The sequence below is a fragment of the Elephantulus edwardii genome, unplaced genomic scaffold (genome assembly GCF_000299155.1).
Source record: "Elephantulus edwardii isolate Elephantulus edwardi_28Jun2011 unplaced genomic scaffold, EleEdw1.0 scaffold00167, whole genome shotgun sequence".
Classification (NCBI taxonomy): Eukaryota; Metazoa; Chordata; class Mammalia; order Macroscelidea; family Macroscelididae; genus Elephantulus; species Elephantulus edwardii.
Genome location: NW_006399917.1, coordinates 1,157,677 through 1,181,002, shown reverse-complemented (window position 1 = coordinate 1,181,002; position 23,326 = coordinate 1,157,677). Strand labels below are relative to the sequence as shown.

Sequence of the window (23,326 nt, the reverse complement as noted above, 5' to 3'; positions counted from 1 at the left end):
GACATCATGCTTGGGAGGGTGGAGGGACAGCGCAGGAGGGGAAGACCCTCTATGAGATGGATTGATTCAGTGACTGGGGTAATCGGGATGGGTTTGTCAGAGGCGGTGCTGTTGGCGCAGGATAGAGCAGGGTTTAGGGCTGTTGTGCATAGGGTCGCTATGAGTCGGAAACGACTCGAAGGCACATAACAACAACAGATAAATTCCTCTCCTACCCTTTGGTCTGGTTGCTTATCCCTTCGGTGTTGTGTCTAGAAGCAACCATTGCTTAACCAAGAGCAGAAACATTTACTGTTTCTTTCTAAGGTTTATCTAGTTTGAGCTCCTTACTAACTCCTAGTCTTAGTCTTTATTGCATTTTAAGTTGATGTTTGTTTACAGTAAAATACAACAGGGGTCCAGTTTCATAACTTCGAATGTGATTATGTAATTATCCCAAGAGAGCTCTGCTGGCTTAGTGATAAGCAATTGTGGTGCCAATCCAAAGGTACCTGGTTCAAATTCACCACCTACTTTGCAGGAGAAAGATAGGCAGTCATTCAACTCTCATGCAATTTACTGCCTATGAAAACTCACTGGATGGGCAGCTCTGAGTTGCTTCTTACGCGATGGTACATAAAAACAATTATCAGAGCACCATTAGCTGAAAAGACTATTCTGTCTCTAACTGAATGGTCTTGGTATCGGTTTTTTATCCTCTTATTAAGCTTTATACATATATGCATACATTGTTCTTATGTGTCATGGAGTTGGAGCCAGCTCATACCTGACCCTCCAGTGGGTTTTCAAAGGCTGTAAATACCAGGAGAGGAGATTGCCTGTCTTTCCTCCTCAGAGTAGCCAGCGTACTGGAAGCACATGCTTCTATGTGGCCAGCACAACTCCTTCCCACCAGGCCACCAGAGCTTGTCTGGACATGGAGACACACTACATATAGGAACTATTTTCCCGCTTCTATGTCACTCATCTATTGATTGTCTTCATAGTGGTTTTTTGGTTTCGTTTTTTATTATATTTTGTGTGTACCATCAAATCAGATCTGACTGGTACAGGAGATTGCCCCTCCTTCTCCAGCAGATCATCTGGTGGATTCGAACCACGTACCTTTGGAATTGCAGTGCAGCTTCTTGCCACTAGGCCACCAGAGCTCCCGTCATATTGTCTTTTGATGGACAGATTTTTATTTTTATGAAGTTTTTCAATTTCTAAAATTATTTTATAGTTATTTAATCTGGTGTCCTGTGGGGTTTTTTAACTGCCTACTCATAAGTCTGGAACACATTTTCCTTTTTAATTCTACATGCTCCAAGTCTATAATGCATCAGCAAAATAATTTTTCTTTAAAATGTTAAGGAGGGATAGAAACCTATTTTTTTCAAGTAGTGTTTTTTTTCTAATCTTTTTAAAATAATTTTAATGAGCATTTACAGAGATTTTGGATTTCCATTCATTCACTGCTGCACTTCTCTCCCCGCTCATCCCTCCCCGCCTCAAGTAGTGTTTTGAGGTGTGTTTTTTTTTTATTTTAATCATGATTTTATTGTAAGTTTATAAAGAACTTGGATTTCCATTCATTCATTGTTGCACATTCTCCTCCCTGACCCCTTCCCTCTAGTTTGTTTTTTTCTTTAGAAAAAACTTCTTTCCTTGTTATACAATCCCCCCGACTCCCAAGACCAATTTACTATACAACTCTTATTCTGGACTCTTGTCATACCAATAATACCTAATCATATATTCTTTTTGTACAGTACTCTCCCTTATCTGTTTCAATGCTGTGTACATTATTTATCCCCTCTTTTCTTAGTTTTTTTCCCCAACCCCCTGTCAGTTCTGTTTTATAACAGTGGCATTAGGCACTATTTGTCTTTTTTGTGACTGAGATATTTTACTCAGCATAATGTCCTCCAGGGTCACTCATTATGTATAATAGTTCATGAGTTGTTTTTCAGTGCTGCATAATATTCCATTGTGTGAATATACCACAGCTTCTCTATCCATCATTTGTTGATGGGCACTTGGGCTGTTTCCAACTCTTTGTTATTGTAAACAAAGCAGCAATAAACAGGGGTGTGCATACGACTGCTTGGGTGGTGGTTATGGTCTCTTTCGGGTATATTCCCAGTAGTGGAATTGCTGAATCAAATGGTATTCCTGTTTGCAGCTTTTTGAGAAAGCACCATACTGCCTTTCACAGTGGTTGCACCCTTTTATACTTCCACCAACAGTGAATAAGGGTTTCCGTTTCTCAACAACCTCACCAGCATTTGTTGCTTGCTGCTCTGTTGAATTTTGCTATTTTTACTGGGGTGAGATGGTATCTCATAGTTGTTTTGATTTGCATCTTAAAGCTAGGGATTTTGAACATTTCTTCATGTGTCTATTCACTATCTGAATGTCTTCTTTGGTGAAGTGTTTGTTCATATTCTTTGCCAATTTTTCAATTCTGTTGTTTACCTTTATCTTGTTGTAGTGGTGTATTTTTTTAACTAACATCTGTTAAATTAATCCTTTCCCTATCAAGTGGTTTAGGTGCTTTGCTGAAAAGCAATTAGATGTTTTTAATAAAGAATGTTTTTCTAGACCTCCTTTGGATGTATTTATCCTTTTAAAAAAATATTACAGTCTTACTGTGGTCTAATGTCCCAAGGGAGCTCTAATGGTTTAGTGTAAGGAATTGCACTGTCAATGCAAAGGTATCATGGTTCAAATCCACGAGCTGCTCCATTAGCGAAAGATGGGGCAGTCTCCTCCTGTCCTGTTTACTGTCTCTGAAAACCTTCTGTAGAGGCAGTTAGGAGTTGTTTCTAACTTGCTGGCACTCAGCAACAATATCTGTTAGAAGGAGTCTTGGTGGGATAGTGGTTAAGCACATAGCTTTTAAGCAGAAGGCTGGCAGTTTGATCCCACCAGGGTCTCCACAGGAGGGAGACCTGGAAATCTGCTTCCACATGACAACCTACAAATCCCTTAGGGGCATTCTACCCCATCACATGGGGTCGATAAGAGTTGTAATCCACTCACTGGCAGCATGTCCTCATAGTTCGTGTGGTCCCTGCAGCATTGCTTTTTTTTCCAAAGATAGTTTTGACTACGCTTATTATTTTGCATCTAAAGGCGTCAGCCAAGGCTGCATTCTCATTTGAGGCTCTGGCAAAATGTAGTGCACAGTTGTAGGACCGAGGTCCTCGACTGCTAGAGGCATCCTGCCGCTTGCTGACACAAGACCCTTGCTCCACAGGGCAGTGTACATCCAGTCCGGAATGAAAGCATATAGCATATCCCTCCTTTAGAACCTTTAAGGGAAGTCTGTATCCTCCCTTAAGGGCTCACATGACAAAACAGGCTGCTTAGAATAACCTCCCTTTATCCAGTCAACTGCGTAGGGACCTTGATCACATCCTATCAGAGAACAATTAAGGTGTACCTCACCCAACTCATGGCATTCTCCTCGAAGCCTGCAAAAGTTGGATTCTGAAAAAGAAAGACTGCAGGATTGATGCCTATGGATTGCTGGCGAAGACCATTGAACACATCATGGAATGCCAGAAGTTTGAACAAATCTATCTTAGAAGTACAGCCAGAATGTTCAGGAGAAGCAGAGATTACAGGGCATCATCTCAAAGAGAGGGACCAGTTCTTAGAGAAGGAAATCATGCCTGACAAGACAGAAGGAGAGCCAGAAAAGAATGGACCCAGCAGCTACAGCAATGGGCTCCAAGACATCAAAGACTGAGGATGGTGCAGGGCAAGACACTGCATTCTGCACTCTACAGTCAGTGAGTCAGGACTAACCCTAACCTAACAACAATCACAGGGAGCCCTAGTGGCCCAGTACTAAGGAGCTGCGATGCCAACCCAAGGCAATGCAGTCTGAATCCACTGGAGAGAGATGAGCCGTCTCCTGCACGATTAGTTGTGCTGGTGTTATGTGCCATCAAGTTGCCTGCGACTCACAATATGCACAATAGCTCTGAAACCTGCCGTCCCGAGCCAGTCTCACTAACTCTACATGCTACCCCCATTGCCCCAGTTACCGTATCTCATCCAGGGTCTTCCTTTCCTGCGCTGTCCCTCCACCCTTCCAAGCATGATGTCCTTCTCCAAGGGGAAACTTGGTTTCACCCTCTCCAAGCCAGACTTGCTTTCTTGGCAGTCCATGGTATGTTCAGACTCTTCTCCGGCACTATAACTTGAAGGCATCACGTCTTTTGTCATTCTTAGTAACTGCCCGGCTCTATGTAATCTAAGTAATCGCAAAGACCATGGCCTGAATCAGGTGCATCTTTAGTCTCTAGACTGACATCTTTGCTTCTCAGTACTCAAGAGGTCCTAGACCACAGATTTTCCCTGAGCGCTTTCCTACCTCTGAAAACCCACTGGAGGGTCAATAATGAGGCATTTCTGACTTACCGGCATGTTACAGCAATCAGAGTTTAGTCCCATCATATTTAAAATCCTCTTAACTCTGCATTAAAATAAAGCTTAGGACACTTCAGCTAGCTAGACCATTGTATTGGCGCTCCTTGTAGATTATGAACTGGTGTTTTAAGATATCCTTGTAATTAAGTATCTTCATATACTAAGGATAATGACTTAAAGCAGTTGTTCATACCGTCTTTAGATAAGAAAGCCTTGTTATGTGCTGTTGAGTTAGCTGAGTTTTAGAAAATGAAAACCTGCCACCACATCTTTTGCCATCCTCATAATTACATTGGAAAAGTCTGCTGTGAGGGACTGAGGGACATCTCCAGAGTACTGAAGAGCAATGATGTCAGTCTGGAGACTAAGATGCACCTGATCCAGGCCATGGTTTTCACAATCACTTGCTAGAGAGCTAGACAGTGTCTAGGGATGGTAGAAGGATGATGATGCTTTTGAGCTGTGGTGCTGGAGAAGCACTGAATATATCATGGGCTGCTAGAACAAACAGGTTCATCCTAGAGAGGGTGAAACCAGGCTATTCCTTGGAGACAAGGATTCTGAAGCTTTGTCTGACATACTTTGGACATATGGCAAGGAGGGACGTCATGTTTGGGAGGGTGGAGGGACAGTGCAAGAGAAGACAACCCTGGAAAAGAAGAATTGATCCAGTCCAGTGAGTGGGGTAGTAGGAGTAGGGGTGTCAGAGACAATAAGGTTGCCTCAGGATAGAGCAGGGTATAGGGCTGTTGTACATAGGGTTATTATGAATTACAAGCTATTCAATGGCACATAACAGGGCCCACTGTTAAGAATCACTTTATCAGGTTTTGCCCTTTTAAGGTCTTACTCTCTTTCACTGACTTACTTTTTCAATTATGAAGTCCTTCTCCAGCTCAGAGTATGAGATGAAATGTCACCATCCTTGCTTCTAAGGAGCACTCTGGCTTCACTTCTCCCAGATAGATCTGTTCTTTGGGCCGTCTAATACTCGTCGCCATCACAATTCAGACTTTAGTTCATTTTTGGTCTTCTATATTCACTGTCCAACTGTCACACACGCATCTCTAACCATGGATTGACGGCACACATCTAAGGCCTTTGTAGACTTCCTTGCTCTTTGGTAGTTTAGAGCTGCCTGACAGCACAATGGAATGTCTTGATTTCTTAACAGCTGCTTCAATGGGCAGAGTGTGGATTCAAGTGAAATAAAACGCTTACCACTTCCGCCTTCATTTATCATGATGGTATTAGTCCAGTTATGAGAATTCTGGCTTATGCAATCCAGTTCACTGTTGTGACAACCTCCTATTTTTCTGGATTTTCTTGGTACAATACAGTGACTAGTTTATTAGAGTCCACTGTGAGGAGACAATTCTCCTCAGTCTTATTTACGTACCTTCCAACCTGAGTGTCTCACCTTCAGGCACTCAGGCACTCTACCAGTGAGCTGCTGCTGCTGCTGTTAGGATTTCCAATGACCCATTATTTCCGAAGTGGACGGCCAGCACTGCTGTTCTGCCTTACGCTGGAAGCTCTGTTCAAACCTGTTCACTGCGGGTAACCCTGCTGGTACTGAAATACAAAGGCACAGGTTCCAGATCGTGCAAGCCACAATAAGGCAAACTGACAGAACAGCGGTAGATAAGAACCCCTGTTATTGTTAGGTTCCATCAAGTCAAGGACTCATAGCAATCCTGTCCTGTCCTCTTCATCTCTGGCCCACTTGAGCCCACTGCAGTGTCACTGTGTCAGTCCACCTCATTGAGGGTCCTCCTTTTGCTGACCCTCCACCTTGACAGGAACGATGTCCTTTACCAAGAAACAGCATCTTCTATCAACATGCCTAAAGTATGAAAGGAAGCTTCACCATCTTTGCCCCCAAGGAACACTCGGGTGTACTTTTCCCAGGGCGTATGTCTTCCTTTGGCAATCCATGAAATATTCAGCACTCTTCAACACAACTCGAATGCATCAGTTCTTCTGCCATCCCCCAGGCCACTGATTATTATCAGGTCAATTTTTTTTCTCCACAGAGAAAAAGCACTCAGCTTGCATTTTCTTGTCCTCCTCACTCTGTAACTGAAAGAAAGTAAAGGCTTCACAGCTCACCTGCAACGCTTGAGTCAGCTACAAGACTTGGCCTGGACCTCAGCACTGATAGAGACTTGAGAGTCTTAACCTGCATGCAGTGCACCTGCGCCACAGAAATGAGCAAGTCTACAATGTGTTATGGACTGAATGCTGGTTGTTCCACAAGACCTTCTAAAACTATGTCATGTGTTCTTTCTAGATTGAATGTTCCTGAGAAACTCGTGTGTCTCCACCGCCAAGGAATTTGGAAGTTCACACGGAAAAGTAAAGGCGAGCTGCTGGGGTCGGCACTTTCCACCTTTATGGACTGACAGAACGGGGGATGCAAAATGTGTTTATTTCCTCTCCACAGTCTTACCTGTTCTATGCTGTGCACTGTTAATAGTAACCAGTGACATAATTGTAAATATTTATAGCTTTTTGATAACTTTTGTATTTTGAAATCTCTCCTTTAAAATAAAATTGACCAAACACATATCATGTTTTCCTGCACTTGGAGATGAAGGAAACACGTGTGAAGTGGATACAGCGCTTCTCTCTCAGTTGCTGTTTTAAAGGAGGGCTCCCAGATTAAGACACATGAGGAAGGAGGCCTTTCACATCTGAAATAACAGGCCTTTGAAAACCCTATGAACAACAGAATACACTTAAGACTATTTTAGATACAGCACTAGAAGCTGAGACCTCATATTGGGAGATGGCTTGATAGTGACTAAGGCAACGAATGGGGTTAGGTGTGTCAGAGACGGTGAAGTTGGCCCATGACAGAGCAAATTCAGAACCACTGTCCGTAGGGTCCCAGTAAGTCAGAGTCAACTCCATGGCACATAACAACTGTGAAGTTTGTGTGTTGCACAGATGTAAACACTGTTAAAACAGAAATGTTTCTACAAATCAAGGCCACTTAGCAGCACCAATCCTATAATCAAAACATGTAAAACCAGCATTTGAAGGTGAGTAAGCTCAGGATAGTAAGCTGTTGTACAATGGGTTGCTATGAATCAGAGTTGAGTCTACGGATGTAACAACAGCCATAAACTAACCAGTCAGTCATACTATGTGCTACAGAATTCCTGTTGAAGTTTCCTCACTTGACCTATGAAAATAAGACATTTGGAATCTTTTCAAGGCTGATGGAGGGCGTGCCTCATCCTCCCTCCCAACCTCCACTAGTGCATCTGTGCACATGGGATGCGATGGGAGCATGGAGGGGTGTGTGTACATGTGCAGAGACACCCCACTGGGAATGCATACTCCTGCAGCAGCTCCTGCTAGCCTGCCTGCTGCATGCCATGCCCCACCAGTGTCCTTGAAGTCTCAACTGGAAGAATGAGTCATGTAGCCTGCTGCACACCTGCCAGCAATGTATTAAAGCAGCACCTGTATATCAAGACTGCGGCCCAAATTGACAGTGTTCTAGAGCATTCAAGTAAGGAGCCCGCCCACGATGATGCCTCCGGCTTTGTAACTCATTCATTCATTCTCTTTGGCTGGTTATAGAGGCTTTGGTTTTACTAAAGTGGATCAACACACATTACTATACAGTCTACCCTCTTCCTGTATCTTCTTATTTTAAGGATAACGTGTTAGAAATAAGAATCCTCAGAGGTACTTGGGATTCTGAGAGGATGAGAACATTCATATTTTAGGAGTTAGGGCCTTAGAAATTAATCTGTGAGCATAACTTTATCAGAAAATGTTTAGGACAGTACTCATCCCAGCATATATAGATCTACTGCTTTTTAGTAACTTCAAGAGGCAAACAAGGGTGCTGCTGACTGCTGCCATTCAACCAGATGAAGGATGAAGCTGAACGGGATAGCTGTTGTATGCCCTCCAGGTGACAACAACTCACAGCCATCTGAAGAACAGATCTGAATCCTGACCTATCCTACACCGTCACACAATCTCCAACATGCTTTGTTACAGTGTCAATCTATCCTGAGGGTCTTCCTCTCTCTCTGACCTCTCACCTTTCTATGCATGATGTTCTTTTCTGAGAACTGGACTCTCTTGACAACTAGCCTCACTGAAGTCCCCCATCTTGGCTTCTAGCACCCTGGCTCCACTGCTCCAAGTCAGACCTGTTTGTTCTTTTGGCTGTCTGTGGGATAGTCAGTACTCTTCTCCAACGCCACAATTCAAAGGCATTCATTCTTCTATCATCCTTTTTCACTGTCCAACTTTCAGATGCATAGGAAGCAACTGAAAATACCATGGCCTGGATCAGGGGCACCTTCGTTTTTAAATGGACATTGCTTCTCTGTAGCCAGCTCCTTGACAGATTTTCCCCAAGCGACATGCCTTCTGATTTCTTGACTTCTGTTAGCATGTGTGTTGATTGATTGTGGATCCAACTAAAATAAAATCATTGCCAGCTTCAGTCTTGTTTCCATTTATCATGATATTGCATACTGGACCAGTAATAATTTTTCTTTTCTTGATGTTGAGACGTAATCTATCAACTGTGAAATGGTTGAGATTGATCTCAAGAAGAGCAAGTGGGCAGGATATGCCTCATAGATGTGTGGCATCTCGTGGTGCCAATGAGCATCTATTTATCCCTATGTGGCCACTTAAGACTCTCATCCAATCTAGTGTGAAACTAACACCTTTCTACCATTAATCCTACCATTCATCTCATTGTGATGAAGATAAATCAAACAGACATGTGTCACCTTCTTACATCAAAGAGCACATTTATGATTGCTACTACTAAAAGTTATTTACTGTATATACATATTATACCAACTTGGTGGTTAAAGCATTTATCATGAAAAATAAAAAGAGAATGAACAGTAAATGACACTCTTCATTGTCCTGGAAGAATTTACAAAAGGTGGTCATCCTCCCTCGCTGGTCTGGTGAGACAGCACTGACGGGAACCTTCGCTGGAGAAGAGTTCCCAGCTGAGTTCTGACTGAGAGGGGGATATGACACAGTAAGCAAAGCAATTGTTTTATTCCTGTCATGAGTGTCATCTACATGAAAAGACACTTTTGTTACTAGTAAATATACTTTAAATGTTTCAAAGTGTTATGCATCATCTTCCAAACTAGAGTATAACCTCCTCAAATAAAATAAAGTATTCTTGTTTTCACGTCTTTCTGGAACATATTTCACAGAGGGACTGTGAGCATCTGTTGACAATATTTTAAAAAGCTGGGCACCGAAATCCCACACACAGTCTTAGGGTCACTCAGGAAGCACGGCTGTAGTTCTGTTCCGGATCTCCAGCTTCAGCAGGGGGTGTGGAGTCTGACAGAACAGAATCAGATCTCCCAAGGAAGAACTAAGCAAAACCAGTGTTCCTCTCGTCCTGCGTCACAGTGGACTGAAGCATGGGACCCAGCCTGAACCCTATGCATTTGAATCTGATGGACTGAGACTCTGGAACAAGAAAAATACCTAGTAACCCTCTGTAGTGCCTGCTGTACCCTGTAGTAACAGCAAGGCTTAAAGGCATAACTAATAATTGTGGAGGGTTAGATCAAAGAGTAATGAAAAGTTCTGGCTCTTCCACTGCCAAAGGTATGTTTCACACAGTGGCTAGTAAGGAATACAATAAGTTTTTGTTTCATGCCATCATTTGTAAATAGGAAAAATAGCACACCAACATAATATTTTACTGTACAACAGGACAAGTTTGAGAATTTGCCTATGTAGCATGGGGAATATTTTTATTCCTAATTTATACTTTGCAAGATATATGACAATGTACAAAGAATAACCACTTTTAAGTGGTGATTGGTTTGTATTTTGATTTATTTACAATATTTCACCACTTAACAGTAACTGAATTTTTTAAAAAATAATTAGTCCTAGAAAAGCCACCAGAGTAAATTTGTAAGCTTAAAACAACATCTCAGTACCAGTGTTACAAATCACATTATTGTTTCACTAAAATCCAACTTCATAGCCTATGTCTCGGTTCCAGTTTTAATGACACACCGTAATTTGGAAGTACAGCAATCTGATTAGATTGACAAGGGAGTCCTATCAACCTCTATAAGAGGTGTACACCGGTCTAGGAATTACATCCGTCTAGCTGTATTACCATCTGTGTATTGGGACCGGGGCTCATCCCGTTACTGCCGAGACATGGTTCCTCGGGGGAAATTTAAGGCTTTCTCTAGACCAGCTAGACAGGTCAGCAGGGTGAGTACAAGTAGCTGTTAACAGTGATAATGTTTTATTTCTTCAAGCTTTTGCCTTTTCCTTTCTTCGGCTCCTTATCTTTTTCAGATTTTGAAGGCTTTGAAGATTTTGTCTTTTTCTGTTGGGAAAATATACACAAGAAGTACTTAATACAGCATTTATGAACAGCTGAAGTAAGCTGTTTCACAGTTCTTCTGTTCTTTACCTGTCCTTCATTAAAAGAGAGCGAGAGATTAGCCTGTCTGCATCTAGAGCTTGGACTAATGATCTTCCTGAGGAGTTCACTGTCAAGCAGTGATCAGGCACTTTGGTTATCATCTTTTTAAAATAGCACCAACTTTGGATCTGATTCAACGTTACACACAAGAATCAATCAATTAAAAAAGACTGTAAAAAAAAAAAAAAAGAGATCATACCAACAGTTAGAAAGCTGTTTAGAATCTAAAGCAAAATTATGTTACCCATGTAGGCAGGTCGCTGGACTTATGACAAAGAGGGCAGTGCTTAAGTGAAGAATCTGGTTTCCTTTTCCCTCACATTTCAAATAAAGATCCAAACACTACTATTGTGTCTGCATGAGCTACACTTACACTATGTGATGCCCACATACAAAACAGATAAAAGTAGCAAAAATGATCCGCACCCACGCAAAGGGCAGAGGTGGCCACAGACAAGACGGCTTTGCTCCAGTCAGTGAGAAACACTGAGCTGATAAGAGAGCCGATTTTCATCTTTACTAATGATGACAAGGATGTTCTGTTCTGTGAAACTTCTGTAGTTATAGCAAAGCACAAATAACAGAATAAAACATATGATTTCATTTAAAGTGTTTTTCTTGATTATTCTGTGAAAACTGGTGTCTGTGGGTTACGAAATCATCGAGAAAAACAAAAATGGTATGTTCTCTAGCACATGTGTATGACTTATTTTCTTAGTGTCTGGATCCTCTACTCTCTGGTGGCCTAGAGGTAAGGAGCTGTGCTGTTTAAATCCACTAGGTGCTATGCGGCCAAAGGATGGGCAGTCTCTCCCCATTTACTGCTTCTGAGAACCCCTTGAGGGGCTTAGCTGTGAGGCAGTTCTGACTCGATGGCACCCAACAGCTACTGTAAGAAGAATGAAAAGTTATTTTCAACTCACTCTGCTACCTGCTAAACAATCACTAGTATTCAAAAGCAACTTACACACCAGAGAAGGCAAACCATTAGAAGGACCACGCAGCTTAAAAGGCTACCTTGATCATCGCATCGGTTTCCAAAGCATCCTGGTCTTTCTCATCAGACTGAGAGTCATCTTCAATTAACTCCTCACTGTATTCAGACTCCAGCACCGGGCCTGTGCTGCGTCTAGACATCCTTACTGCCTGAAGGGAATATGGAGTCAGGTGGGCTTCCTTATTGTACGCTCTCGTGAAGGCTGCCTTGACCTATGTAATCAGAGGAGGAGAAGGGAGTTAAGGATAACAACTACATGCCAAATGATTCTACTCAATTCTGTTAAGCCTAAGGACTTTCAGATCCTGGAGGCCCCTGGAATTATCTCTAACATGTTGATATGTGTGTGTTTGTGTGTGTGGTGGTGGTGGTTATATAATGTCAAGTCAGAACCGACTCATAGCTGACCCTCCAGTGGATTTTCAGAGGCATTTAATTGTGTAGAAATCAGTAAATGAATTTCAACTGACTCAGTAAGAGTGGGTTTGGCTTTATAGTTCAAAATACTAACAGCCATCCTTTTTATGCAAATAGCACGTGTTATATCCTGTACAACTCCTTCTTGCATTAACTTCCTACTCAGATTGTGCACTGTATGTTTTATTCACATGGGTTCATTATATGCAAAAATGCATTACCTCCAAAAGCCTTAACTTCAAGGTGCATAAATACATAAAAGCTTTTAGACATAATTCTTGAATTCTACCAGTAGAAATCCGCTTGGAGAATTTACTGACAACAATAATAAAAAGCCGAGATTATGGAAAAGGCAAGTCACAGAGGAGGAGGCTATGCCTTCTAAACAGCATCATATAAACAGCCTCAAGAGTGAGGTGTTAGATAACTGTATAATCATGTCTTAACACAATGACTTTCTTTACACTTTTTACAAGAGGTAAATAGGGGCTATGTTATTATAGATTATCCAATTGAAATATAAATACTGAATCTTCAGATGAGGCAGACTTGGAAAAATTCCTCAGGTAGTAAAAAAATCACAGCTTTACTTCCCAAGGCTTACCCTTCTGCCTCTAAGAAAATACTTTTATGTTCCTCACATTTCACATCTTGTGAATAGAAAAACAAATTATAAAGCCAAACCCAGAAGCACAGGAATAGGAAACAAGCATTTAAAGGAAAATTATACAATCTTTTTTAAGGCATCTTAAGTATTCCTTTATTAAAATTTTTGAGCCATTTCTAATAGAATCCTAGTAACTATAAGTGAAGGAGAATCAGTAGGTAAGATGATTTACCTTGGGATCCAGCTTGGAAAAAGGACTAGGTTTGCCTCCCCAGCTGCTAAGTTCCATGATATTATCAAAGTCTTCTTTCATCAAATAATAAGCATCCATGAGTTCAACAGCAGCCTGCACACCTTCTACCCCTTGTGAGGTCAGTGGCTGCACAAGTGCATCCCTTATGTGTGACAGATAATCCAGGTTGACAGTCCTTTTGCTGGAGTGCGTTCTTAAACCAAAGCAAAACAGACAACTGTCAAAGTATCACAATTGGAGTTGTATTCTATAATATCAACACTGCCTCATCAGGCAGCATTCAGTCCACTTTAATAACACATCAGTAACCTGCGTTATGCAAATGCCAGGACCCTGCTTGCTAAAAGGGAGGACTTGAAGCACTTATTGCAGAAGATCAAGGAATGCAAACTTCAGTATGGACTGCATCTCAATGTCAAGAAAACAAAGATTCTTACCACTGGATCAATAGGTAACATTGTGACAGATGGTGAAGAGACTGAAATTGTCAACAGCTTCCTCGTGCTTGGGTCCACAATTAATACCCTTAGTACAAATAGTCAGGAAATAAGGAGATACTGCACTGAGCAAATCTGCAGTTAGAGACCTCTACAGTTTTGTGAAGAGTAATCATGTTAGTTGGAGGACTAAGATATGTCTGATTCAGTCCATAATATTGCCAATCACTTGTTATGCATGTGAGAGCTGGACAATGAATAAGGATGACAGAAGAAGAATTGACGCCTTTGAGCTGTGGTGCTGGAGAAGAGCACAGGACCTAAGAAGTAAGCATTGAAGGGAAAATTACTAGATCGTTTTAAGGCTTCTGAAGTATTCCTTGTGTAAGGAGTGCTACATGCAGCACTGGCAAAGGGAAAACCAAGCTCCGTGCCGTCAGGGTAATGGGTACACAATGACGTGCTCAAGTGCAGCCTTCTGCTCACCTGGAACGGTGAATGAACATGAATGAGGGTTCTACTTCCATCCTGCTCTTAGAGCCCAGCAACGGCAGTGTGTCTCTGTGTGCATGCTACTACAGCTAAAAGATCACTCACTCCAAGTTCCAAAATATTAAGAGCATCAAGCAGTGAAATGTCCCACTTCACGGGCCACTGTAACCTGCTACGTAATCGTAATACTTTTCTTTCTCTGTTAACAGGGTTTTGCCCTCAAACATCATAAAACATAGACACTATTCTGCAAAATCCAGAAAGGGGCACGCCAGCCAGGGGAGGGCTGAGAAAGCTGTTTCCAATGTGCGAACAGGTACAAAGTTATGACACCAACAGTGGTCTCTCTTAAGTGATGTCACTTTCTTCTTAAAAAAACAGAATTAAAAAAAAAACAGAATCAAGTATTGTTTCAAATGCCACACCCTAAACTTTTCTAATCCAGCTGTATCCATCTTCAAACACACTATTTAAGTATGCCTGCTTTACACCAGAGAACTAAAAAGCCATTCTATCAGAATCCACACTAGTATCAGAAAAGAGATGCAAAGTTTTAAAGATCACTTATTGAAAAATGGCGCTCTGGTGGAGCGGTGCATAGGGTACTACCAACCAAAAGGCTACCAGAGTCCTGCCCTTGCCTTCAGGTCACTGAAAGTGTGTGTCACAGAAGCCACAGAGCTCGTCCCTGATCACAGGTCTGCAAGTTCACCGACTGCTGTGGCCAGGAGAGTTCACAATACCTCCATTTTCTCTAGATTTAGTCTTCAATAATCAAGCATATTAATCCTAGAAGCAAAATATGAGTCAAGCCCGAATACCCAGAAAATCATAAAGCCATTTCCGAAAATATTTTCTTGCATTTTGTTGTTACCTTCTATTAAAGTTATAAAAAAGCCTAACAAAACAATCTAATGTATACCTAAAGAATTCTTAATCTCAAGAATTTGTCATTCATGCCTGGGTGCATTGCTCTGAGACTAAAGATCGATGCCTTCAAATTCTCAAAGGTTTCCATTTAAAAAAAAAAAAAAGACTAAGAAGCAAAAATAAAACTACAATTCCATTATTAAAGATAAACAGATCAACAGGAGTCATGATTCAACCAGGATTATAAAGTTAAACAGAAAAATTTTCTTTTACTTAAAAAAAAAAGTGAAATTCTTCCAGACATTCTTCCTAGAAACATATCCTGTACAGATTCATTCAAGTAAAATTTACAAGCAATTTGATTTCCTAGATGAGTAAGCCTCAATTTCTACCTTTAAGAATGTTCTATCTAAAAGGAGACAGTAACAATCCACCTCATGGAGGGTCTTCCTCTCCTGCACTGTCTCTCCACCCTCCCAAGCATGACGTCCCTCTCTAAGGACTGATCCTGCCTTGCAACATGTCCAGAGTATGTCAGACGAAGCTTCAGAATCCTTGACTCCAAGGAGCAGCCTGGCTTCACCTTCTCCAGGACGAACTTGTTTGTTTTCCTAGCAATTCATGGTATATTCAATACTCTTCTTCAACACCACAAATCAAAGGCATCAATTCTCCTTCTATCATCCCTAGTCATTGTCCAACTCTCTGATGCATAAAAATTGCAAAGACCATGGCCCATATCAAGTGCACATTAGTCTCCATACTGACATCACTGCTCCTCAGTACCTTGGAGAGGTCTCTGACAAGAGACTTTCTCAATGGAATTCATCTTTTAATTTCCTGGCTGTTGGTACCAAGAGTATTGATAGTAGAGCCAAGCAAACTGAAGCTGTCAACAACCTCTCCATCATCCATTATGAGGCTGCCAGTCGGCCCAGTGGGGGGATTTTTTTTTTCTTGATGTTGAGTTTCAATCCATACTGAAGACTGCAGTCCCTGATCCTCCACAGCAAGCGCTTCAGGTCCTCCTCAGTTTCAGCAAGCAGGGTTGTGTCATCTGCATATCACATATTGTTGATGAGTCTTCTTCCAATCCTGATGCCTCATGGAGCCCAGCCTCCTCGATAATCTGTTCTGCATAGCATAGAGATTAAAAAGATATGGAGATAGTACACATCTTTGATGCACACCCTTCCTAATTTTGAAACATGCAGTGTTTCTTTGCTCTGTTCTGATGACTGCCTCTTGGTCCAAGTATAGGTTTCACATTAGCACGATCAAGTGTTCTGGGATTCCCATTCTTCTCAGTCAGCCACAGTTTGTTGTGATCCACACAGTCAAATGCCTTTTTAACAAGTTCACTTTTTCCTGAGAAATGATTCTGAAGCGGAAAGCTATTCCTGCTCGGAAGAGGCAGAATGACACACACCGGCCGTGGAGGTGATCCCTACAAGACAATGACCCTGCAGGACAGAGCCTACGGAAATGGGCTGCAACACCTTTCTTCTGTGGAGCACCAGATGAATTGGAATTTTTTCAGTTACCAATTAAGCTAAACTACATAATAGCACCACCTCAGAGGTATAGTTTTAAACTGTATTTTTAAAGTTAAGACACATTTGCCAAATGACTAGATATGGGAAGTGTTCTCCTGATCCTAGATGGTAAAACAAAGGCCAAGAAAATAAAAAGCCCAAAGATCACATCTCTTGTTGTGTCAAATCAGTACCAACCCACAGTTGACCCTCCAGCAGGTTTTCAGGGGCAGTAAAATGCCAAGGAGGAGATTGCCCATCTTACTTTTCTCCTTTGGAGCAGCTGGTGGGTTCACATCTCTATTTAGCATTAAAATCAAAATGCAAACACAGTTCTTTTAATTCAGTGAATCTTTTTTTAATATAAGCTGAAAACTGCACACTGATAAAATGGTAGGAAAAGAGTAATGCCCCCCTACCTGAGACTCATATGCAAAGCCAGGTCTTGAACAATGCGATCATGTCTGCCTGTCGACGAGTGCTTTCCCAACCAGCTTGGAAAGGCGGGAAACTGAGTCATGTGCCCCCTCATTAACTCTCCAGGAAGAACACTAGCATAAATAGCCTAAAAAAAAAAAAAAGAGCAAGTCTAGCCAAGAATTTAAAATCCAATAAAGAGCTGCTTCCTCAGCAGCTGCTAAGAGGTCTACAGTAGAAGAAAAGGCAACATGGTGCCAGACCTCCAGTCAAGAGCAGCCCCTAACTGTGTGCCTGACGGCTGCTGCAGGAAACGTCCCCAGAGGACCGGAGGGCCTGCTAGCAGAGATGCTCTCACCACCGCAGTCTCCTGGACCAACTCATCTCAACAGTTACCTCTGGGATGCCAATGCCTCAGGAAAGGTTCATTTAAGAGGAATAGAATTCTCTCCAAACAGCTACTCGTATGTGTGAATCAAAGTATGGCAAGTTTAATAATTAGAAAATCAACTTAATTGGCCCCTGAGAAGAGTAAAAGAAGGCATCATTTCAGTATCTCTTGAGTCCAGAGACTCGCTTTCTAAGGTTAGAGGTATACAGTGAAACTTGAAAGCCAGTAAGAACTCTTAAGAAACGCCTTGGTTTTTCTCAATTTCTAAAGTTTTCTACCTTCAACACTATGATATCTTACTGCTTTTCTACTGCCTGCTTTAGTGGAAAATATTAGGGGTTTTGCGCCTTTTAGGCTTATTGTTTATATCTTTATTGTTATGATATTCTATCATAAGGATTTTTCCATATTAAACAATCCTTATAATAATTCTAAAGTCCTTCTAACACTCCTTCATGTAGATTTACCATAACTAGTCATTCCTGTGTTAGTGGACATGGAGACAGCTTCCAATTTTGCACTCTCAGAAGTAATTTAGGAAATATTTTTATACATTAACTTTTCCAATGCTTAAAATTATTTCTATAGAAATAACTTCTTTAGAATAAATTCTCAAATATATAATGATTAGGTATAGGAAAATATTAAATACTTTAAAATGTTATACCCTTCACGAGTTTTTGTTTCTCAAGTAATGGCTGGCTACCTGAGAGTCCCTTGCTTATTATTTAGGCCAACAATCTGGTATAAGAATGAACATCCCAAATAAGAACATTCTTAATAGTACTTGATCCAAAGTTGCTTTTTAAACAAGAATACAACTGAAGCTCACATCACAGGAGCAGCAGTGGCCCTGCCCTGGTCGCACTTCAAGGGAAGCTATGTTAGCCATCAGAGGGTGTGGGCCAAAACCAAAATTAATCAGTGGCTCCTCCACGGGAAACTGCTAATGCAACTTGCTGACATGAAAATGCTTTTTAAACCATTAAAAAATAAGTGTGAATTAAGAAAAGGATAACAGTCATTCCATACTGCTTTCATCTAGCAAAGTGCATTTCTGTCACAAGAGCCATAAGGATTATCTGGTGTTTCAAATATTGAAAAGCTACTTCAGTGTAGCATTGGGTAGGAGAAAGCAACTTTGTCCGCACTGTCAGGTAGGCACGGTGCTAACCTGTGTGGGCAGAAGGCTCCAGTTCTGTTTACTCCGGATCTGACTGTCCACCAGGTCACCATCACATATGCTGTCCGCTGCTCTGCTCAACAGCATCAAGTGCTTCTTCATGTCACCCCTGCGGGAAGGAGCATTGTGGACTACATTACTCTCCACCCACAGTGTCCCTGCTTCTCAGTGGTGCCTCTGGGGGCCTGGGGAGGTACTGCTTCTCCCTCAACTCCCACCCAGCACTCACCCTGCAGCCACAGGCTTCACGTGTACATAGTTCTCCTGGACAAAGAGGGGTGCTATTGAGTAATCGTGAAAAAAGAGGTCCAGCTTGTCCATAATTGACATAGAAGCAGTCTCTTCTCCAGATACAAATACTTTCCGGGCAACATCAAATGGGCCCTAAAGAGACGAACAGAGAAACAAAACAAAAAACCCCATTTTTTTAATACAGCTCTGGCTGTACTAAATTCAGAATAATGACCACATAAATCAGAACACAAAGGTAATTTCTGGTTTCATAAGTTATTAAACCAAACTATTTGAAACAATATTCTGAATAGTTCAAAACATTAAACTGATGAAATCTATAAAGACTCAAAAAAGCCATTTTGTATAACTGAATTATAAATGTAATTAAAACTTAACCCTTGCTCCAATTTACAACACTGAAGAAAATTCATCTGATTTGGAACCACTCAGCAGCTGTCAATGGTTCCTGATATATCTAGATAGATAGATAGATAGACAGACAGAAAGACAGACAGACAAGACAGATATAGAAATGAGTTCTTTAGGTAGGTCAAGGAACTATAAAGACCATTTCTATAAATTCCTATCTACAAAACAAGAAGTACTTGTTAAGAAATGGAAATTTATTTACCAGTTTGATATCTTTTTTGGCTCTGCTAGAATCAGCCTTGGCCTGGTCATAGGTTAACGCCTTATTCTGTGCACACCACATACTCAGGTTGTGTAAAACCTAAAAGAATCCAAACAGTTAAGACAACGTCAACATGGGAAAATGCTCCCCCTCACCTCCGCCCCACGAGGTATCAACACATAAGAATCATCAACCAAAGTCACATATTGTTAACCTACCTGTCTGATATCTTGATTGGCTCCTAAAATTATTTCATTCATCGCTGGAGGGGGGATCTTTAAGCCTTCTTTAAATGCAATGGACATCATAGCACCCTGAAAATGACATGGGAGATGGAAAAATTTTTTTTAAAAAATCAAACAGCCAGATACTTGATACTTTAAAAAACTGAACTTATATATTTAAGGAAAGATTGTTGAAGGAAAATAAAAAAGTCCAATCATCATACCTTAATCTGTTCCACCCGCGGTCTTTGAAAACGAAGATCAAAACAATAATGAACCAAAGAACGAATCTTGGGATGATTTCTATCATTACACATACAAATAATGGGGATTTTTGTGTGTTTTATCAGGCCAATTAATTCCTGAAAGTCAAATATGCAACACAAAATTAATTATCAATAGAACAATAAAATGTCACACAACATATTTTAGGTGTTTAGTGGGGGAAAAAACCCAACTACTCAGCAACGTGTTTAATTGTCAAATCAGAGGACGATAAATATTTATTTTCTTAAAACAAAAACAACAAAATCCCAGCAATAACATTGTGAACACATAGCCTTCCGTTACCTGGATTCCTCCCCGGTCTTCATTGCCGGCCATGCCGTCAACTTCATCCATGATGAGAACGTGCCTGGCGCTCACTGAAGGGCCTGCGCCACCTGACCCAAGAGCAGGAGCAACGGAACAAGACAAAAACAGAATGATTGGTTAAAATCTACTGCCTGAAATCAGGCTGAAACATTCTAAACTGGAAATGCAGGTGTATGCTGCAAAATTTAAAACAAAAGAGTCTGGAGGGAAAAGAACTTTGCCCTCCCCTCCAGCTCTCTTTCTATCTCCAGATGACGCAGAGATGCTCCAAACATATTAAAAGTATGTACGCATAGAAATATAAAACAGGGTTTTGTCCTTGAAGACATTTTGTGATTTATTCTTTATCAATGGATACAGAACATCTCATTTATAAGAAAAAATGTTTCTATTCCATTTTACACAGACATCAAAATGTTATAAATCACCAACGACTAAGAAAATATTAGGATGCTTCCCATATATTCTGTATAAACTCTATGAAAAAAAAGTCTCCAGCCCTCTTCCTTTCCAGCCTGATCCTGGCTATGGCCCCCTCAAAGGGTGGTGAGATGAAGAAAGGCCCTTCAGCCATCAACAAAGTGGTGACCAGAGAGTACACCATCAGCATTCACATACGCATCCATGGAGTGGGATTTAAGAAGTGTGCCCCTCGGCCACTCAAGGAGATCCGGAAATTTACCATGAAGGAGAAAGGAATACCAGATGTTCACACTAATACCAGGCTTAACAAAGCCGTCTGGGCCAAAGGAGTAAAGAATGTCCCGTACCACATCTGTGTACGGTTGTACAGAAAACGTAATGAGGATGAAGATTCCCCAAACAAGCTGGCCACCTATGCTACCACTTTAAAAACTCTACAGATCAATGTGGATGAAAACTATTGGCTGATTATCAAATAAAGTTATCACTGTAAAAAAAAAAAAGTCTCCAATATACACATGAATGTCACAATAGATGAATTCCAGGAACTGTGGTTTCTGCCTTAAAAGGTATGTAGAACTTTAACTTTGGCAAACGCTTCCCAGACGCTCTCCACAGTTACGCCATTTATGCTCCCACCGTGTTTACAGAGATGCACCACTTCTGATTCTCTACTAGTCAAAATACCAGGATTTACATGGCCAAGCATATACCCAAGGTTCTGAGAATGCATTGTCTAAACCTTAATTTGGGCATGGTCTTTCTGCCCAGAAATTCTAACCACGCCAAACCATGAACCACAGACATGTACATGGTCACACCGTCTCTGATCTTCACATTTGCACTGCTTTCTGTCTCATTTATCAACAGCTTTCACCAATGCCCCAAACAGAATTACTGACTCATGTACTGATTCACATTATCTCCCTCAACACACTCTCTAACTCATTTTCTTTCCCTCTCCACTGGGAATTATCCTGTACGATTACTTGCAAATGTATAGTTTGGATACATAATGCATTTTCCCCAGCTGCCAAGAATCCTGAAGAACTAAAAGTGGTTCCCTGGAAGAGCTCCGAGAAGAGCCTTCATTCCTCTCTCTTGCCCCAGAATACAGCCAGGTTGGCACACAGGAGGTGATCACTCTTTGCTACTAAACACTGTAATGCCTTTGTTTTTCTCACACAACCAAAGAAATCAGGTCAAAAGGCCACATACTTGAATAAAAGCCTTTGATACTGGTATTATTCAGTGATTCAGAAACAACTTCCTTCAAACTGTTCTTACTCCGAGTGTCACTTGCATTAAGTTCCACGTAGCTGTATCCCAATTCCTAAAATCAAAACATAGGAAACCATTACAATGCAAATTCATTTCTCCCCAAAAAGGCAGGGCAGTTAAGAGAAGAATAAAGGTAGAAAAACTACATCAACAACTGAAGATTAAAATAAGAAAGAAAAAGCATGATACTGATACAATGAGGTCGACTTCCTATCTGCATCTACGTATGTGAACTTACAGAATTTGTGAGAAAAAGAGTCCAAATGCCTATGTCTCACGAGGAAAGGTTCTCAGTTTCATGTACATACACAACTAACACACAAACACACACACATCTGGAAAAAGTAATTAGAAGATATTTTTTTGCTTTGGCCTTTTGTAGGTTGTGAGAGAAGAATAGAGAGAAATGCTTTCTATCCACTCCTTTTCCCTAGCCCATTTCAATGTACCAAAGTTTAATTAACAGATCAGGGAAGCCACCCTGAACTGAACTCAACACTTTGGATGTTGCTGTTGTTGTTTACCATCATGTTGGAACAGAACTACAGCTGACCTTCTGACAGGTTTGCAGAGTTAGTCAGTCACCCAGAAGGAGACTGTCCACCGTTCTCCCGCAGAGCAACTAGTGGATTTGAACCAGGTATCTTTGGGAATGCAGTGCAGCTTCTTGCCACTAGGCCATTAGAGCACCCTAACACTTTTTATAGAAGAGTACTTTTGGCAAAGTAATTTTACTAAGTTTCTAAAAAAACCCTAGAAAGAACCAATATGAGCATCCTAAGGGTTCACAACAGATACAGAATCTTCTGTACAATGTCAAAAGGCAAAGTGTACCTCTTTAATATATACTGTAAAGTTAAATCAGTCTCTGTCAAATCAAACAATATGCAATCTTCCTGACAGACCAGGAAAAACCAAGTTACTCTGATCAACTTAAAATATCTAATCCCATTAAAAAAAAAAAGTAATACTAACAGTAAAGGAAACAGGGGGAGGTGAGGAAAAATATGCTCACAATTTCAAGGGCAAGTGAAAAAAAAATTGTAGCCTTTTTAAAATATCTCTAGAAATATAATGGAAAAGATACAATTTTTCTAAATAAAATATGGGAGAGGTGAACTCATTATTCTGTCTTTTTTTTCCTAGTCTCACAAGTTTTCTTATCACTCTCTTTAAATATTTGTACTTTCCTCCTGCAAGAGGTTTTATGTTATACAGATTCTGGCTTCTGGTTACTGAATTAGCTAAAAATTTAATTTAAACTCTGGTTCATATTCCAAAGACCAAAAGAAACCACCAGCGCAAAGGACACATGTGTTAGAAAATCCAGCAAGAAATAGAAATTGATTATTATCTCTTTTTTACCACTTTGGTCCCAACACATCAATTCTGATGTGTTTTCTCTAGGGCCAAAGCATAGTAAGAGACAGGACGGCAGTAGAACAAATA

General features: G+C 40.9%; 2 protein-coding genes across 2 annotated transcripts in view; one reads left to right on the top strand and one right to left on the bottom strand.

The window, feature by feature from the left end:
* Window positions 1–10,708: 10,708 nt before the first annotated feature.
* Window positions 10,709–23,326, bottom strand: part of RFC1 (replication factor C (activator 1) 1, 145kDa) — a 71,990-nt gene continuing 59,372 nt past the window's right edge. The window contains exons 15-25 of the mRNA XM_006895420.1: window positions 21,815–21,929; window positions 20,150–20,241; window positions 19,804–19,941; window positions 19,574–19,669; window positions 19,356–19,454; window positions 18,720–18,874; window positions 18,482–18,599; window positions 16,919–17,064; window positions 13,145–13,358; window positions 11,909–12,100; window positions 10,709–10,792 (exon numbers count right to left, since the gene is read on the bottom strand). Of these exons, the coding sequence (XP_006895482.1) occupies window positions 10,709–10,792; window positions 11,909–12,100; window positions 13,145–13,358; window positions 16,919–17,064; window positions 18,482–18,599; window positions 18,720–18,874; window positions 19,356–19,454; window positions 19,574–19,669; window positions 19,804–19,941; window positions 20,150–20,241; window positions 21,815–21,929 (1,449 nt within the window). The remainder of the gene's footprint in view (window positions 10,793–11,908; window positions 12,101–13,144; window positions 13,359–16,918; window positions 17,065–18,481; window positions 18,600–18,719; window positions 18,875–19,355; window positions 19,455–19,573; window positions 19,670–19,803; window positions 19,942–20,149; window positions 20,242–21,814; window positions 21,930–23,326) is intronic.
* LOC102845891 (60S ribosomal protein L31-like) lies at window positions 20,701–21,263 on the top strand. The gene is made up of 2 exons (XM_006895416.1): window positions 20,701–21,059; window positions 21,215–21,263. Exons 1-2 carry the CDS (start codon window positions 20,701–20,703, stop codon window positions 21,261–21,263), a joined length of 408 nt encoding a protein of 135 aa, XP_006895478.1.

Excerpts from the sequence above, each read along its gene's own strand:
- LOC102845891 (XM_006895416.1), top strand. The coding sequence starts at position 20,701 with ATGGCCCCCTCAAAGGGTGGTGAGATGAAGAAAGGCCCTTCAGCCATC. Across the intron at positions 21,060-21,214 it reads AATGTGGATGAAAACTATTG|TTACGCCATTTATGCTCCCA; the intron begins GCTGATTATCAA and ends CGCTCTCCACAG.